Here is a 17,790-nt window from a genome sequence, read left to right as displayed (position 1 = left end):
GAATTTTCCAAGCCTTAGCTTCTTCATGTGGGATAGTGATGGAACTTACCTCATAGGGTTATTGTAAAGATCAAATGAGATTGCTGATGGAGTGCTTACTGCCTAACACAGTAGGTTCTCGGTTCATGTCAGTTGCTGTTATTATTGATGACGTTCATAATAATCCTCAAAGGCAAGCAGGAAATAAACAGATAAGAAAAGAAAAAGTAAGACTTGAGAGACACTATCCTAGAAGATTTAAGTGTATCAGAAGGAGACTGGTAGAATATTGTGAGCTTATGCTATAGCATATACTGTATATTAGGTAATGCATATAATAATGAGAATTATACCCTGTGACTATTTTATGGCTTTCATCCCTTCCAGATTAGAGTGTGGCCAAGGAGAGCCGCCTGGTTTGTTATGTGCCATCAGTGTCAGGGTGTACTGCTCTGGCCACTCCCCCTACCACTGTCCCCAGCTTGGCAAAGGCTCTAAGACACCAGTAGGTTACATGAAAGTTTAAACCAGGCATTTAGTGTAGCTGAGCCTTGAGATCCTTAGAGGAAGGTGGCCTCTCAAAGCATCCACGTGTTCTTTCTTTCTTTTTCTTTTGTTTTTTTTTTCCCTCAACACCTGATACGGGCAAACTGTGCTGGGCACTGGGGATGTGGCATTGAGGGAGGCTAATGCCATCCCTGTCCTCTCGGAGCCTCCAGTAAGTGAGGGAGACAGACAACAACAATTCCGTGAATAATAATGTAATTCAGTAAGTGCAGGAAGGAGAACGAGGAATTAGAGTTATAGCGAGGGACCTGACCTAGCATGGGGTGTCCAGAAAGACCTCTCTGAGGAAATGAGAGTGAAAAGTAAGAGAGATCCAGATAAAGAGGGGCTGCTGGGCCTCCCCGGTAGGGGGGGGGTCAGCATTTTGAAGGAAGGCATCCAGGCCTAAAGAGGCTTAGCCCAGAGATCAACGAGCAGAGAAGGGCATGGTGGAGATGGGCTTGCAGAGGTCTTCTGGATCATGCAGGATCTTGTAGGCCATGCCAAGGGTTTTTAGCTTCAAATTAAAAACAGTCAGAAGCCTTTGGGGGGTTTTAAACAGGTAGTGGTGTTGGATTAGAGGAAACCAGAGTAGGACAGAGCTGGTTGCACACTCAGAGTTTAGAACAATCTCCACTTTAGACTACAAGGTATATGCAGAGGGGTAAGAGGTACCTTAACTTTTCTGCATTCACCCAAATCCCTTTTCCTGAAGGAGTTTTAACACCAAGTGGGCCTCTGTAAGTGGTTGCTAAAGTTGATGTATGTATATGATACTGAGCAGTACTTAACATCTTAGCAGTGATGTTTACCCGCCTGAAACACAGTTTATACATTTCATCAGAAGCAGGGAAGACATTGGTAGTTACTCACAGAGCTTCATATCCTTGGATGGGAGGAGTGCAGCCTGGGTGGATACACGTGTGGCCATAATTGTCTTTTTGGGGGGGCTATAGAAATCATTTTGGCATGGTTTCCATTTGGCCCCTCCTCCTTTTTTTCTTTTAATTCACTCTTCTCTCTTGATCTTACTCACTCTTTCATTATTAGGAAGCAGCTCTCTGGCTGTGCCAGCCAACTACAAATAGAATGCCGTCATATTTGAGGATATTTCATCATTTTCATGATTTTGTCAAGCAGGAAACCATTTTCACTACAAGAAGGGGGAAGTAACAGTATTTAGTCCTGTATCACTCTCATAGACATAAATGCTTTCTCTTTCTCTCTCTCTTCCGATTTAGTAATTTGGTTGGTGAATGAGGGAACAGCGTTTTTTTTTCTAGTATAACCACTACTTTTTCCCCTCAGGCTCAAGTGTGTAACTGCTCTGTATATTCATTTTTGGTTGAATTTTCTGAGGACAAAGAATGCCTCTCTTAGCCTAGGCTGAACTGACCCTTAGTCGTGTGGGAGCAGCAGAGTGCTGTGGTGTGGGCTCTGCAGCCACACTGAGTTCCTCTCCTGGCTCTGCCCTTCCATAGCTGTGTGACCTCAGGCAAATTACTTAACTTCTCAGTGCCTCGGTTTTCTCATCTGTAAAATGGTAGTGATAGTTTTACCTACCTGCCTCAAAGGGTTCTCTTGAAGATTACACTGTGTGAAAGTATCCATTATAAGCCCTCAATTATTCAGAGCTTCCCGTCTGACTTCTCACTAGATAACCATTCCCAGAAAGATGTTGAATATGGTTGGTGAGCATGACCCCAGTCAGTACACAGAACAATTTATTTTAAACTCTTGTTCTGGTGCCAGCCATTGGGGCAGCCCAGCAAAGCTATATTTGTGGCTCTGTTGGGTTTCCTCAGCAGAGGCCTCCTCAGCACCATCCAAGTCCTCGCCAAGTCCAGGTGGTATCCAGGCAACACATACACACACAGTCTGACTTAGCAGAAAACTCGATGAAGCCAGTGGTGGCGGAGGTTCCCCACCCACTCCCCATTATATACTAAGGGTGAATTTGAAGTTGGTGAAAGGAACCACATTAACAACCCGAGAAACTAAACTTGCCTGGTTAGCCACCAAAAAAAAGTATAGTTCCATCAGCTTTATTTGCAGCTAATCCTTCTTGGCCCCAGAACTTGGAGCTTCTAAGAGGGTAGTACAAAGAAAAGTGCTATTTATTGCAGCCTGGGTGCCCACTCACTCAACCACTTTCAGAAGTGATGACCGGGGGGCCCCCAGTACCTGCCTGTGTGCTGCAGAGGAGGCGCTCCAAGATCATGATGCAGCCCGCAGTCCCGGGGCACTCGTGAGAAAGGCAGCAGTCCGTGTGGAAATGTCCCGTGGAATTGACTGTGAACATAACGGTTTAGAGGAGAGAGCTCTGTGTGGCCTCTAGTTAGGGGAGTGTCCGGAACCAGGCTTTGCAGGGAGGTGGGCTTTGGATGGTTAGGGGAGGACTTGCCAGGCAGGCCAGGGGCAAGTTGATGCTCCTGAAGGCAGAGCGCGTCTGGTGGGTTTGCTGTAACTTCCTGTGAGGCTCTCTTCCTGTCATGCCAGAGGTGCTTATAGGGAAGTGATGGAAAAGAAGTGCATGATATCTTTTGAACTTTTCTATAGATTGGAAGCATTTCATAATTTTTAAAAAAGAAGAAAGAAAGAATAACAGGAAGAGAAATACGGAAAGGTAGGGTAATGGAAGCCCTTGAAATATAGTGGAGGAGGTAGTACTCCTCGCCCCAGGCAGAAACAGACCACTGGAGGTTCCAGGACAGGGTAGCAAATGACATCACCAACTAACAGTGCGGCTTTAAATTGGCGCTTGCTGCTGCTTCTATCACTACCGTCACCACTGCCTTGACTCCCATCATGAACAATAGCAGCTGTCACTTATTAAGCCATTATTTCACGTGAGATTTACTCACCTAATCTTACTTAATCAGGCTTAAAACTTTATGTGGTAGGTATTATTGCTTCTGTTTTACAGGTGAAGAAACAGGTTTAGAGACACCAGATGACTTGCCTGCTGTCATCCAGCTGGGATTATCTGTCTGACTCCATCCACAGTGCTATATTGTCTGCCTTAGCCGTTTTTTCCATATTTGTAAACTAGAGGTAATACTGGTACTCTATGTACTTAGAATAGCACTTTTCAAATTGTAGGTCATGGCATATTACTGGGTTATGAAATTGATTTAGCAGGTGAAAAAAAAAAAAAGGAAAGAAAATATCTGAATTCATCACAATTGCTGTTCCTGAAACTTTTGCTTCTGGGGTGGGTGTGGGTGTGTGTGTATGTGTCTGTCTGTGTCTGTCTGTCTGTCTGTGTGTGTCTGTGTCTATATGTCTATCTATGTATATATGTATGTATGCACAAGTGAAATGTTACACGGGAAAATAAATTTCCTACCAGGGGTCATTGTCAGAAGATTTAGAGCTACTTTTCTGGAGTTATTGTAAGTGTCAAATAAACATGAAACATTGTTGCAGAACCCCTTGTAGACTCTAAAACACCCTACAAGTCTAAGTTAATATTATTTAACACCGGAAGCTGAAGCAAATAGATAAAAGATAGCAGATAAGTGCTGCTATGCTGTTACTCCACTGATTCAGTCCATCACAGATAATGCTAATCTGTCACCACATTGTGTCCAGTGGAACCAAGACTCAGCCTTCTGACACGGCATGCTAGGCCTCAACATGAAACCTCCTTGTAAACCCAGCAATAGGCTCATGTTTTGTTGGAGTTCGTCAGGACCAGTCTGTGGTTATAAAGTACTGCTTGGCACTTACAGAGCTCTGGCTCTCATTTAAACACCAGGACAACAGATGCAATCCCTATGACGGCATGGGGGTCTCTGCATTACAGGTTCCAAAAGACAAAGGAGGAGGCTACTGTTTTCTCCCCTCAGTAACACTCCCCCCCACCCCACTTTCCTCATCTGGAAGTGATCTGCTTCCTTCTGCTTCTCAAAGAGTGTCACATCAATCCCAAGTCCCCATCCATTGTCCCTTGAAACAAAGGTGGCAAGAGGCCCCTCTGTCAAGGCTGTTTTCCTTAGAACATGCTCTTTCTTCAGTAATTGCAATTCGTGAGGAAACGGCAGAGAACATGGGTGCCTATGCCCCAACACTGCCTTGAAGACATGCCCCTCAGGAGATGCACTGCTTCTCAGCTGATATAGCAAACTCTCAATGATCGCAAAAGGAACAAGGTTAAAACCACAAGTGGAACTGTTTCTCTGCACCCTGCAAAGAAAACCTGCAGAATTGGCCGTTTTCTCAGAAGGCACCACGGAAGAGTCCATGTGGACTGAGGGCTCTGAAAGGCATATCAGAGACTCCTCCAGTGGAATGTGCAATGCACAAGAAACTTTATTGTGTATGGATTTTAAGTCAAGACTCAACATGACATTCTGGACTGTGTGAGAAAGAGCTCAAGCAGCTCAATTACCGGGCCAGAAAGCAGGCTCTCGGTGTTTTATAGACGTCACTAATCGCTAATGAATGAGTCCCGTGGCCTCTGCTGGACAGGCTTCCCAGTGCTCTGCCAGCCTCCCTCCTACAAATCTGTCAATTTGTCAAGCTGTAATAGATGGCTGGTGCCAGCAGAGGCTGAGGTCTGAGCCTTTCTCGTTGGGGTACATTGAGATTTCAAGTCACTAGTAATTCATTCTGGAGTAATGAACATGGCCGTACTAAGTTGTGAGCAGTAATAATCAAGTGACAGATCAATTTATTACTTCACTGTACCAAAAGATAATGGTAGTTGGTCATGAAAGGTGCAGCTTTTTTCCCCAAAAGTTTTATAAGACTTAGATCAATGTGTTTTTTAAGTTCTAAAATAAAAAGGATCATTAAAAAGGAAATTAATTATATTGGGTAGCCTCAAGCTTATTTATATTCAGAGTTGCTTATCCAGAATTACTGTACCTTTTTTCCAAAAGCCTTTGGGCACTGGGGCCTGCAAATCGGAGTAATTATTACTTGTTAATTAAATCTGAGAAATAAAACGTAGCTCCAGACTTTGGAAAGAGAGGTTGGGATAGTTGAGATACATTCCCAAAAAAATCATCAGTAATAATATGAGGTTTTATGAGTAAGTAGCTATGTTGAGAATAATGGTTTATGTCTACTCAGAAGCTCCTATCATCTTTTAACACCCAGCGAACATTTCCTGTGCTTCTCCTGGGCCAGCAGGCACTGTGCTCAGCACTGGTAGTACCACCTAAAATAAGCACAGTCTCTATCCCAAGGCACCAGAAGAGACGTTAATAACATGTAATAAATACAGGAGCAGGCCAGCACTTCTGCCTTCATTGAGAGGTGGAGGATGAAGGAAAGACTAGAAAGAGACTGCAGAAAGGAAGGGAGCCAGTGGAGCTGAGCCTGGCAGATCAGTGGTTTGCCAAGCAAAGAAAGAAGAGTAAGAGCATGCCAGGCAGAGGAATGACAAAGGCAAATAGGTGTGAAAGGGGAAAGAGAATGGATAGGGAATTATAATAATAATGGTGACCACACTTCCTACGCATTATCACATTGAATCTGCACAACCTCATGAAGTAAGTCTATTATTCATCCTAAACTGCCCTCTCCCCCCTTTTTTTCCTGAGGAATATTCACCCTGAGCTAACATCTGTTGCCAGTCTTCCTCTTTTTGCTTGAGGAAGATTTGCCCTGAGCTAATATCTGTGCCAGTCTTCCTCTATTTTGTATGTGGGTCGCTGCCACAGCATGGCTGCCCACAAGTGGTGTAGGTCCATGTCCAGGAACCTAACCTGGGCCCCCAAAGAGGAGTGCACTAAACTTAACCACTAGGCTACAGGGCCAGCCCCCCACTCCCTTTTTTTCAAGATGTGAAGAACTCAAAGCTTAGACATATTGAGTCACTTTCTCAGGGACCCAGAGCTGGGAGATGGCAGAGGAGGGGTTAGAGGTGAGCTGGGAAAAGGTGTACTGTTTTGTAAGAGTTTGGACTTTATACTAAAAATAATGGAGCCCACCAAGGGTTTAGAATCATGATTACCAGAACAATCAAAATAGTAAAAGCATTGCTAAACACTTTACATATGCTGTGTCGTTGTGTTCACTCCCAGCAACCCAGGGAGGTATGAAGCCATTGTAGTTTTCACCAGAGGAATGACATTATCAGAGCTGAGTTTTAGACAGTAACTGGTGGTGACAGGCAGGATAAAGCTGAACCTAGAGATTCTAGTCAGGGAAACTAGTTAGGAGGCTCTTGCTTTAGTCGGATGTAGTGTTGAAGAGCATGATGGTGAAAAATGATCGTCATCCAAACCATGTATTTTTATATTGGTCTCCAATTTAAAAGTATTTTCATACATAAATAGCTTATTGATTCATTTGCACAAGGGACTTTTGTCATAAGAGGGGTAAGTCTACTGACTTAGCTAATTTGAGAAGGGAAGTATAAGGGCATGGTATTCATTTCCTGCACACAGGAGCTCATGTTGAAAGTAGTGATGTTATAAGCAGCTTGTAAATATGTGTTACTTGCTGATGGACTGAGGCACAGAACCAAAGGCTTTCTCCCTTGCCGGGTGAGAACTTGACCATCTGCATTAGCACTTTCAGACTAGGAACATGATGTGGTTCTGGGTAGAATCAGGAGATTCAACTAGAACTCAAAAAATGTTTGTAAAATATTTTCTTGTGGACCAGAAACAGGCCAGGATATCAGTGGCAACTCTCCTTGCTACAGGTGTTGCTTAGCAATCAAAGAGCAAATTGTCCTCCTAACTCTGCTGTTCCCCAGTTAAAGTTTCATGCCTCTAACCACTTCATGTCCGTTTCAGAGGAGGAAGTTTTTATGAAATTAGACTTTTAGCCCTAGGAAATTATAGAAGGGTACACATGTGCTGATAAAATTGGTTGATGTAGTATTTCAGTAAAGGCTCAGTGTCAAAACCAGCGCTTAAGTCAGTAGAACCTCTTTTCCTCCTACAAAATAGAAGTATACAAGAGAAACAGTGCAGGCTTTTATAGAATTGTGTGAAAAAATATTCAGTATAAATAGCACTAAATGCTAGGGAGGTATGTCTGTACAAACTGCCATCTCTGCCCAATTTCTCTCCAGTTTTTCATAATGAATAGTTTCCTTCTTCTAACAAGTGATTTAGGAGAACCCCTAATATTTTCTTAACAATACTGAATGGCCTTAACTTTTAATTTATTTGTTGTCAATAGTTAATTTGTGTATTTTTATAGGCAGGGCCAGCAGATGAATAATTAAGTTTTATGGCTGGGTCATGGTGCCCTGGTGTGGAGTTCAGATATGTGCTTTGAGTAGCTGTTTATCTAAAAATATGCATATGTGTTTAGCAAATTACTCAAACCCAGCTATTGCTGCCCCTGTGTGTTGCTTAGACTTGAGTATAAGCGACAATATAAACACAGCCATATACATGGATCTACAGTAGTGTGTTTTTATTTCTGTTTATGCCACATATTTCACTTAAGGTGAGCCACATTTTTAATGTGATGGGGCTTTAATAGTTTGAGCCTGAAGTGCTGAATTTCCTGACTTCATTTTAAATATCCAGATCTGCCCATTTTAAAAATTAGGTCTATTTTGTGCCATATTTACAAATGTATTAAAGCCATCAAGAGTTTTTATATTTGCACTGGAGAAAATGCTAATAATCACAGTGGCTTAAGCAGCAGCCAGGTATAAAAGTTGTAACTAAGAGGGATTAGCCGTTACCGGGATTTGTAGAGCAGGGGTTCAGATGCGCTAAGGTTCATATTTTGGAAGGCAGCTGCTTTAGTTGGTTAGTTGTTTTAGGCAAAATGGAAATGGGATGGAGTGTCACATCCTGAAATAGCAAAATAGCCTCAACACTGAAGATCTCTGAAACTTTGGCAGACAAAAATGTGAGTAGAAAAGTCTCTTTGGACTCCAAGGGCATTGGAAGATGTCCCAAGTTCTGGCTCCTATTGGATGAGGAACCTAAAGATAGGAAGGGTACGGGGTGTCAGCTGTCTATTTGTACACTATTTCTCTCATTTGTGCCTTTTCTTTTCCTTCCTCTCAGTGTTGCTAACAACCATAAGCAGAATTTGATGACAGTGGCAAACCTTGGCGTGGTGTTTGGACCCACCCTGCTGCGACCTCAGGAAGAAACAGTAGCAGCCATCATGGATATCAAATTTCAGAACATTGTCATTGAGATCCTAATAGAAAATCATGAAAAGGTAATGTATGTTTGGTCACTGTGAGTGAGGAATTTACCTTGGGGGAAGCTGAGTTGGAACTGGCATTCGGGGTTGACTGGGGTTCACCTTGAAGTTGCTGACAGTGGTGGTGCTGATAATCATCTCATAATGGCAGCAGTGGTAACAATGGCAGTTATGAGGGCAACACTAGTGGTTATGGTGGCGATGGTGGTGGGCAGCATTTATTGTGTACCAGGAACTGTGCTAGGCACTTTATATATATATGTTCTCCTTTTATCCTAACAACAATCCAGTGAAGAAGGTACTATTATGAGCCTCATTTTGAAAATGCCTTTTCTCATTTTTTTTTACTTAATTGTCCTCTTATGAATTTGTAAGAGGTTTTTTTTTTTTATATTAGGGATATTAAACTATTTTTATTTGTGTGCAGATATTTTTCCTAATCTGTAGTTTGCCTTTCAGTTTTATAAATGGTATATTTTTTCATTGTTTATGTGTGTGTGCTGTGTGTCTTTTCCTTTAGGGCATTGGAGTTTCTGGTCTTTTTTAAGAAGATCTCCCTCCACCCAATATAGTGAAGCATGTCAACACAGAGCTGCCCTTACAAAACTGGGCTGGGGCACATGAAGCTCCACCCGTCTGTCCCACTCCAGCTCCTAGCAGCATATCCCTATGAAGCTTCTCAAAACCTGCAGGGTCCCCTAGGGCACCATTTGATAGCCACAGCTCTGGGATCTAATAAAAAATGCTGCTCCTCCTAAATTAAATCTTTACCTAGAATGATGAGTTAATTGTGCTGGGTAACCTGCAAAGTAAATCTAGAATCTGACTACTTCTTAGCACCTGCACTGATAACACTCTAACAGAAGCTACTGTCATCTCTGGTCTGGACTTTTACAGGAGCCTCTAATTTGTTTCCCTGCTCCCACCCTTGCCCTGTCTATTCTGGTATCGGCTGCCAGAGTGAGATTTTTTTAAATATTAAGTTAGATCATATCTCTTATCTGCTAAGAACCATCCAGTGGCTTCCCATTTCACTGAGTGAAAGTCAGAGCCTTACAAGAGCCTAGAAGCTCCTACACGGTCTCTGCTCTCCCGACTGCTACTTACCTCATTTCACTTCCTACTGCCTCTCTTTTATTTCACTTCTGCAGCCACCTTGACTGCCTTGCTGTTCCTTGCACACGCCACACACTCCCACCGCAAGGCCTTTGCAGTTGCTGTTCCCAGTGCATGGCACACTCTACCTCCATACGCATGGCATGTTTCCTCACCTCTTTCCAGGCTTCTAAGTGAGGCCTGCCTTGATCTTCCCTTTAACATTGCCAACAGTCCCATCCTCCAGCACTCCCCCTCCCCTTGACCCTGTTTTCTCTCTCTCCGTAGCACTTACCACTTTCCAGCACACTGTGTAATTTATTTATTGATGAGATCTGTTGCCTTTCTGACCTCCACTAGAATGGATGCTTCATGAGAGCAAGGACTGTTGTCTATTCTGTTCACTGCTTTGTCTCAGTTCCTCAGTAGGGACTCAGTACATGTGTGTTAGATGAATGAATGGGCTCTTGTGGTAGCTAGCCTCCAAAATGGCTCCCAGTGACCCTTGTCTCCTGGCTTTCACTCCCTTGTGTAGTCCCCTTCAACTGTGAATAGGGGATCCCAATGTGATCAGTAGAGTTGGTCAGTAGGAAAGTGATCCCTGTGTGATCAGTAGGATATTGTGAAAGTAATGGAGTGTGACTTTGGAGATGAGTCATAAACGACTTTGCAGCATTTGCCTTGGTTGCTGGATTTGCTCACTCTGGGGGAAGCAAGCTACTGTGTTGTGAGGGTGGTCACACAGCCCTGTGGGGAGGAAGTGAGGCTTCCTGCCAACAACCAGTCCAACTTGCCAGCCGTGTGAGGGAGCCACTTTGGGAGTGAATCTTCAGCCCTGGTCAACCCTTCAGATGATGCAGCCCGACCTGACATCTTGAGCACAGCCTCGTAAGAGACCCTGAGTCAGAACCACTAAGCTGAAAGCTAAGCCTCTCCTGAATTCCTGACCCACAGAAACTGGGAGAGATAACAAATGTTTTAAGTCATTAAGTTTTGGGGGTAATTTATTATGGAACATTAATGAATACTCAAGAACCTTTGAATATAAACTTTCAAAAAGTAATAGAGGTATACTGCAAGGTTGTTTAAGCAGCATAGCCCCCTCTTCCATGGTTAATAAAGAGACATATAATCAAATGCCTTATTTGAAGACATTCTCTCTCTATTGCAAACTTTGGACCTTCATCCAGCCACCTCCCTCAAATATAGTAAATCTGGTATGGGAGAAGCTTGTTATATATAATAAAAAAGAACTTGTGAAAACGGAATAGAATCAAATAGCAGTTAATTACATGGTTTCTAAAGACAAACCACTTGGATTCACATCTGCTGCCGCTTACTAGCTGTGTGACCGTGAGCAGATTGCTTAACCTCTCTATGCTCATAAAAGTACTTTCAGTACAGTCTAACCACTGTAACAAACAACCCAAGAATATCAGTGACTCAGGACAGTAGAAGTTTACCCTTGCTCACTGCGGGCATTCTGAGGGTGGCTTCCTGTGTGGTGATTCAGCAACCCAGCTTCCTTCCATCTTGTGGCTCTGCCGATTTCTGCAGTCAGCCAGTTGATGGGGGAAATGAGACAGCATGCAAGATTGGGTAAGATTGCATGGGCCAACTCTAGAAGATGCTTTCCTTATTTTCTTCCACATTCTTTTGGCCAGAACTCAGTCATATGGCCACATCTGACTGCAGGGGAGGCTGGGAAAGCAAGCTACTGTACTCAGAGGAAAGGGAAGCAAATTGGATGAACAGCTAGCCAGTGTGTCACGTTCCTTCAATTGGTCTGTTGTGAGGATTAAGTAAGGTGATTTCTGTAAAGGATATAGCCAAGGCACTGGTATGTAGTAAGAGTCAGTAACTGTAAGCCATCGTGTTTAGCAGTCTCTACAGAATTCTCTGAAAATAGAGCTCAAGTCCATGTCTGAGTGTCATATGTGCCCCTCTCCCCAAATAATACTTTTTATAACTTAATCTTTTCATAAATAATATTAAATGTTGAGACAGATCTCTAAGCTGTAAACAGTGTGATTATGTTTCATGTCCTAAAGGGCATATTCAAACTTATAGCAGGCAGCATCTAATGGTTTTTGAACTGTGACTGTTTTTGGTGTCCTTGGGCCTTCAAGGCCAGAAAACATATTCAAAAGCGGCACGATGGAAAAAAAGACCGGATACTGCTAATAACAATATTGAAACTTGTGTAAACAAGCAACCATCCTACCTTGGGCACAAAATATAGAAAGAGAAATGAGATATGAAATGCATGGCCAGGCTTGTAAGTATCCGGGCAAGAACTGTTGAAAATACTCATCTGGTTCAAGAATTATAAATTCTGTTACTCTCTGCTGTGTGTTTGGTGAGGTATATATCAAAAGCATATTACAGTGCTTCATTGTATGTTCTTTTTCATTAGTCTGTGCCAGAGATTGGGATGAATCACAGTGAGATTTATATTCCTGTGGGAGCTGATGAAGGAGTGTGAGTGAAAACATTCTTGGCTGCACCAGCGTGTGTCTCCAGTCCTGAGGGAGCTGGTGTACCACCTTGATAGAGGGTCTTAATTTGGAGTCCATGATGGGCCAAAGTTATATGCAAAACCCTTGTATATGTACGTTATTTTGGAGAAAAAGTCCTTAATATTCATCAGGTTTGCCTTTCTGGAAAAAACAGCTTAGAATCAGGCAACTTGACTCCTTTTTAAATGTAGCTTCAAGCTTGGTCTGCTCTAAAGTGAGCAGAGACTGCCTTAGCCTCCTTCGGAAGCCTGTGATGTTCATCTCACAGGCATCCTAAGCATGCATTTCCATGCTCTGGCTCCTGACTTTCTGGAGAGAATGCTTTGCGTCTGCTGCCAATGAAACTTAACTTTAGCCATCAAATCCAGAGCACTTTTATGTCCTCAGGTGGATATTGTCAGAGACTTGTTCTTTAAAATCCGCAATATTAAGATCTTAGGTGACAATATCTAATGAGCATTCCCTTGGCCTTGGCTGTAGTTTTCCAGAAACATACACATACAAATGTCATGGTGTGACTACTTTTCTAGCTTTTGTCAAAAGCTGGACAAAATCCTGAAATCCTATTTGAAGAAATAATTTCCAACACCATCTTTTCATAATGTTGCCCCACACGAAACATTCCCTCTTCCTTGAAACAAGCCCTAATACAGGCCTTAAATACATGTCCCCCGCAGTTACTGGCATAATGAGTCTCTCATGTTGTTAAGAACATTTTGTATAAGGTGTTTACTTTGTGCCTTGGAATAAAATTGGGAGGGATCTAGAAATAAATAGAAGGTGGTACTGAAAGAGGGTGTAGAAACCAGGCATCTAGCCATTGAAGCCACTCAAAAAGAGAGAGGGAGAGAGAGAGAGATGAAACCATAAGATGCCTGTTTCACTTATCTATTGCTGCATGACAAATCATCTCCAAACCTACTGACTAAAACAGCAATGATTATTTTTGCTCACAATTCTTTGGGTCAGAAATTTGGGGAGGAGTCCCATGTGGTTTCAACTGGGGTGGTTTGACTGCAACTGGAGGATCCAAGATGGCCTTACTCCACATGTCTGGGACCTAGTACTAGCTGTTGCCTGGGACACCTTGATCCTCCTCCACGTGGCCTCTCTCTCCATGTGATCTCTCATCATCCAGTAGTCTAGGCCTAACGTCCAAGAGGGCAGACACAGAAGCCACAAGGCCTCTTAAAGCCTAGGCCTGGAACAGACAAAATGTCACTTCAGCTACATTCTGTTGGTCAAAGCAAGTTACAAGCCCAGCCAGACTGAAGGGGCTGGAAAGGATGGGAGGATCAATGTGCACATAGAGGCGTGGAAGGAATCGTTGGCTGCCATCTTTGCAGGCGCTCTACCGTAATGCCTCTCTCCCCATCACTGGCAGGCTTGCATGTAGTTCCTATTGGAGAAGGCTTTGCTTTCTTATTAGTGGCTTGTGCTGAACACAGGCACCTCCTCAGTATCTCTGATAGGAAGTGCTCTTCTATTTCTCATCAGCATTGCCGTTTTTTGCACAACCAGGGACACCACACATTTGGTGGTAGTGACAAGTTCAGTCCTCAAATACCCTTTGTATGGAGAACTAACTCATCAGTGTCTAAAACTGGAAAAACATCTTTGTCTTTAAAATTGACATTTAAGAGAGAGAGAGAGGGATTTCTTTCCAGCCAGAAAATTCATTTTCGTTTACCTGATGAAACAGTTTTTTTTCAATAAAAGGAAAAACACTTCTATGTTTTAACTGGCTGAAACGTGTGGTTTCCTCTTTCTGTCTCTCTCTCTCCCTCTCTCTTTCTCGTATATCCTCTCTCCTTGTTTAATAAAGATTAACATTAGACATTCAGCCCAAGGGTTAGAAATGAGATGAACTCCTTTTTGTTGTCACTGGCACATCCTCACACTCTCAAGACGGTACCTCTTTGTCCAGAAATGTCCCCTGCTGAGCATCTCTCTTCACAGAGGACTCACCTGTGTCTCCGTCGTCAGCCTTAGTGATGTGTTTCACACAGATCTTCGCTTTGGTCATATTAAGTACATTATCCATACACTTACCCTGTCAGTGATGCTCCAGAAACTCTGTCCTTCACCTTCCCCACCAGACATGGGGAGGGGAGCAATATTTGGAACAGTTGTAGGAAATAAACATCCCAGAGTAAGCGGAGGCAGAGACGAAAAAGCCAGAAAATATGTTATTATGTTTGGGGGCTCATGATGATTTTTCTTTTTTCCACATTGGTAATTCATACTGATTTTTTTATTCAGTTGAAGGTACTAGATCTTTTTACTGTACGTAGTGTAGAAGTACTAATAAAAATGATTGCAATAGCTAACTTTTACTTACAGCTTATTGTTCACAAGATACTGTGCTAAGCAGCTTTATATCCATCATATCATTTAATTTTCATGGCAACACTATGAGGTCAGTATTTTTAGCCCTATTTTACAAATTGTGAACCTGAAGTGCAGAGTTTGAGAAACAGCTCGTTAGGAGAGGAATAAGGGCTGATGCTAGGACCGCTTTCATAAGCCAAGCTATTAAAATCTACTCTAGTTAACTTATATTCAAGGTAATAAACGTTTATTGAGCATCTGCTGTTGGCTGAAGATAAATAAGATGGGACCTGTTTTCCAAGGCCCTCCTATTTTATCAGGTATAACCATAAGACAGTGTGCTAAGTCACATTCGGTAAGATGAATAAAGCGCATGGCACCTCTGAGGAGAAGTAATTTAATTCTGCTCTTGTTGGTCTCTGACAGATAAATAGACGTTTTCTAGGCAGAGAAAGAGTGGAGACAGGAGGGGCAGCCTTCCTGGGGAACATTAATCTGTTAATCAACATCAGTCAATTTGCCCGTATTAAAATGACGTGGTTGTGAAAGAACAATGGGTTACGTGTTAGGACGTGGTGGGAGATGACACCGAACAGTTGGAGTTAGCCCTTTGTCAGGGTCTTGAAAGTTATAGAAAAGGGTTTGCATTTACTCCTGAAAAATGGGAGCTCTCAGAGGTTTCCAAGTAGAGGCATGAAATGATTATGTCAGCACTTTAGAAAGATATGCTGGGAAAGCCGAACCAAATTGTACTTTGATATTAAAATCACTCATTAAGTAAATAATAAAACCATAGAGTTGACCATACTTTTGTAAACTTGTGGCTGTATGTAAAAAAGTCTTATTCAGAGAGTGTAACCTCTGACCTACAGCTTTTACTTATTGTCGGGTAGGGTAAGATGCTAATGGCTTTTATTTGGTCCTTCTTCCCAGTCTTCTAAAGGCAAATACTAGCTCATGGCATCACTTCCCATGGATGAGTCCATGCTCTGGACTCTACTTGGATTATATGAGAGCAAAAGAATAGACTTGAGAATCTGGCTCTGTTTCCCAATAGTCACGTTTCAGAGTGGAAAGTTCAAAGGGCAAAGATGTTGGCTTTTTCCGTGCTTGTTTTTACCTTTAAGGTAACGATCGGTTATTTGAAATTACTATTTCTGTGTGGACACAATCTTTCCCCAGCTCACAGCTTATCCCACTGAGCCTTAAAAATCAAGTAGGCCAATACTTGGGGTTATAGTGGAAGTTACCAAAATTTATATGCTTCTAGTTAAGATGTTAAAGAAAAACAAAATATTGAATGCTGCCATTGTCCAAGATGCTCCAAAGCCCAGAAATTCTGCTTTTTCGTTCAAGGTTTTCCATTTATTTATTTTTTTAAAGGCTAACTTGCCAATGACTTTGAAAAATTTAGACACCTTCTTTGCGTGGTTTTGGTTAAATGTGAAATGTCAGGCTAATAACGTGTGTGTCGGTTTTACGCCTTACTATTAAGTTCCAACATATAATAGCAGCCTTGGACAGTCCATGATATTTCTTTTGTCTGTGGCACTTGGAATAGTTTCTGCACATGAAGCAGGATGTGGATGTGCACGTGTTATGAGCATTGCCTGTTTTAACGCCTATTGCTACTTTTCAAAACAAGTTATCATGATTCTTTTCCCACTCCATCAGTTTGCTTTGGAAGAGATAGGAGTGTTGCTGATCTTTGAACTGTTAATTCTTTGAAATGCCCAAAGATCAGTGCTCCTTTTTAGCACATGTTAACCTTTAAGCTTATATGTCAAGGAGAAGTGCTAATAACTATGACTGACCCCCACAACGCTGAGTATAAACACAAAGTCCTAAGCAACCTTTCGTTCCCATTAAAACGGTAGTGTGTTTCAATGCAGTTGTTTCGATTTGAGTTGATTTGGCCTACCAAACTGCCTTGATCTGCTTTTACCAAAATGTTGGTGGCATTGAAATCCGTTGCATCAGTGTTGGGGTTTGTGCACAAAATGTACCTCAATTAATAAAATGCAATTGATTTGAGCAGTTTCTGGCAACTGAGAAGTGTTTGGCAGTTGTATTTTATTACCTTGATATTTCAAGTAGCTGTTGATATGCAAAATTAATAATAATGAAGATGATGATGATGATGATGTATGCCTGGATGCTTTACTACATTGAGATAGTCCCTGGTACTATTGCCTACTTGGGAAACTAATCTTGTATCCTGTGGTCATGGCTTTTCTCATTTGTTCATTGATTTTTATTTTTTTATTTTTTGTTACCTTTCCTTCCATTGGTTCCTAACTATACTCTTTTTGGTTCTCTCCTTGTTAAGTTTAGAAGTAAGCTAGATTTACTTGTATGCTGGACTGGAATGCTACTGCCACAGACCTTTTTTCTTTTTTTAGTGTCAAGTGCTATGCAAGTTACTCTTCATTAATGTGATAGGGTTGTGGATCTGAAAATGTCTCTTCCCCCTGATAAGCCCTAGATAAACCAGTCATTTGGTTTGACGATGAATTGTGAAGCTCCTTTAATGTTGCCCAAATAAAGGTGGAGTTTTGTTATGTTTTAATCTATTCTCTGTCAGCAAAGATAACAGGAAATAGACTCTTTCCGGAGACAGGGAAAATCACAGCATTCCATGGATTACCCAGGTCGTCTGTATATACCCTCAGTTACTAAATGGAATTGGTTCCTTTTGAGGGATTTTTAATAAAACTCCCCAAACTACTTTCCAAATTGTTGCTCCCTCTGCCAAAATGCTGATATCAACAGGACATCGCGCTTCCAGCTGTCCTTAAAAACCCTCTCTGTAGCTGCCGCCTCTGCATTTGGCTTCTTAACTGTTACAGTAAATGAGCCCAGCTAAGACTTGCCTGGCTTTCCAGTAGAAAGGCGCTGGGTTTATGGCTTTTCTGTGCTAAGCAGTCCTACTCCACAGTCTGTCCTGAGAAGGAGTGGGCAGTGTGTGAGCCACGCTCAGTAATTCTAGCCCTCCACTCCCAAAGCAGATACTTCTCAGATGAAATAAGCCCATACTTGTTATTACCCCATATTACTTGGGCCCTGGATGCATTAGTGTTTCAAGAAAGTACTCAGGCTCTTCTCTCCTAGAAGTCTTTCTGTCTTGCTTTGTAATCCCCAGGCCTCTGGCGTTGATTTATTGTCTCAGAGCTACTTTGCA

General features: G+C 42.2%; 1 protein-coding gene across 5 annotated transcripts in view; it reads left to right on the top strand.

The window, feature by feature from the left end:
- ARHGAP26 (Rho GTPase activating protein 26) overlaps nucleotides 1-17,790 on the top strand; it is a 415,746-nt gene that overhangs the window by 296,329 nt on the left and 101,627 nt on the right. For all 5 annotated transcript variants that reach the window (XM_046667198.1, XM_046667197.1, XM_046667196.1 and 2 more), the window contains exon 18: nucleotides 8,520-8,679. In XM_046667198.1, coding sequence (XP_046523154.1) covers nucleotides 8,520-8,679 — 160 coding nt within the window. The remainder of the gene's footprint in view (nucleotides 1-8,519; nucleotides 8,680-17,790) is intronic.

This window comes from Equus quagga, chromosome 7, assembly GCF_021613505.1.
Source record: "Equus quagga isolate Etosha38 chromosome 7, UCLA_HA_Equagga_1.0, whole genome shotgun sequence".
NCBI classification, from domain to species: Eukaryota; Metazoa; Chordata; class Mammalia; order Perissodactyla; family Equidae; genus Equus; species Equus quagga.
This window is presented reverse-complemented; position numbering and strand designations above follow the sequence as displayed.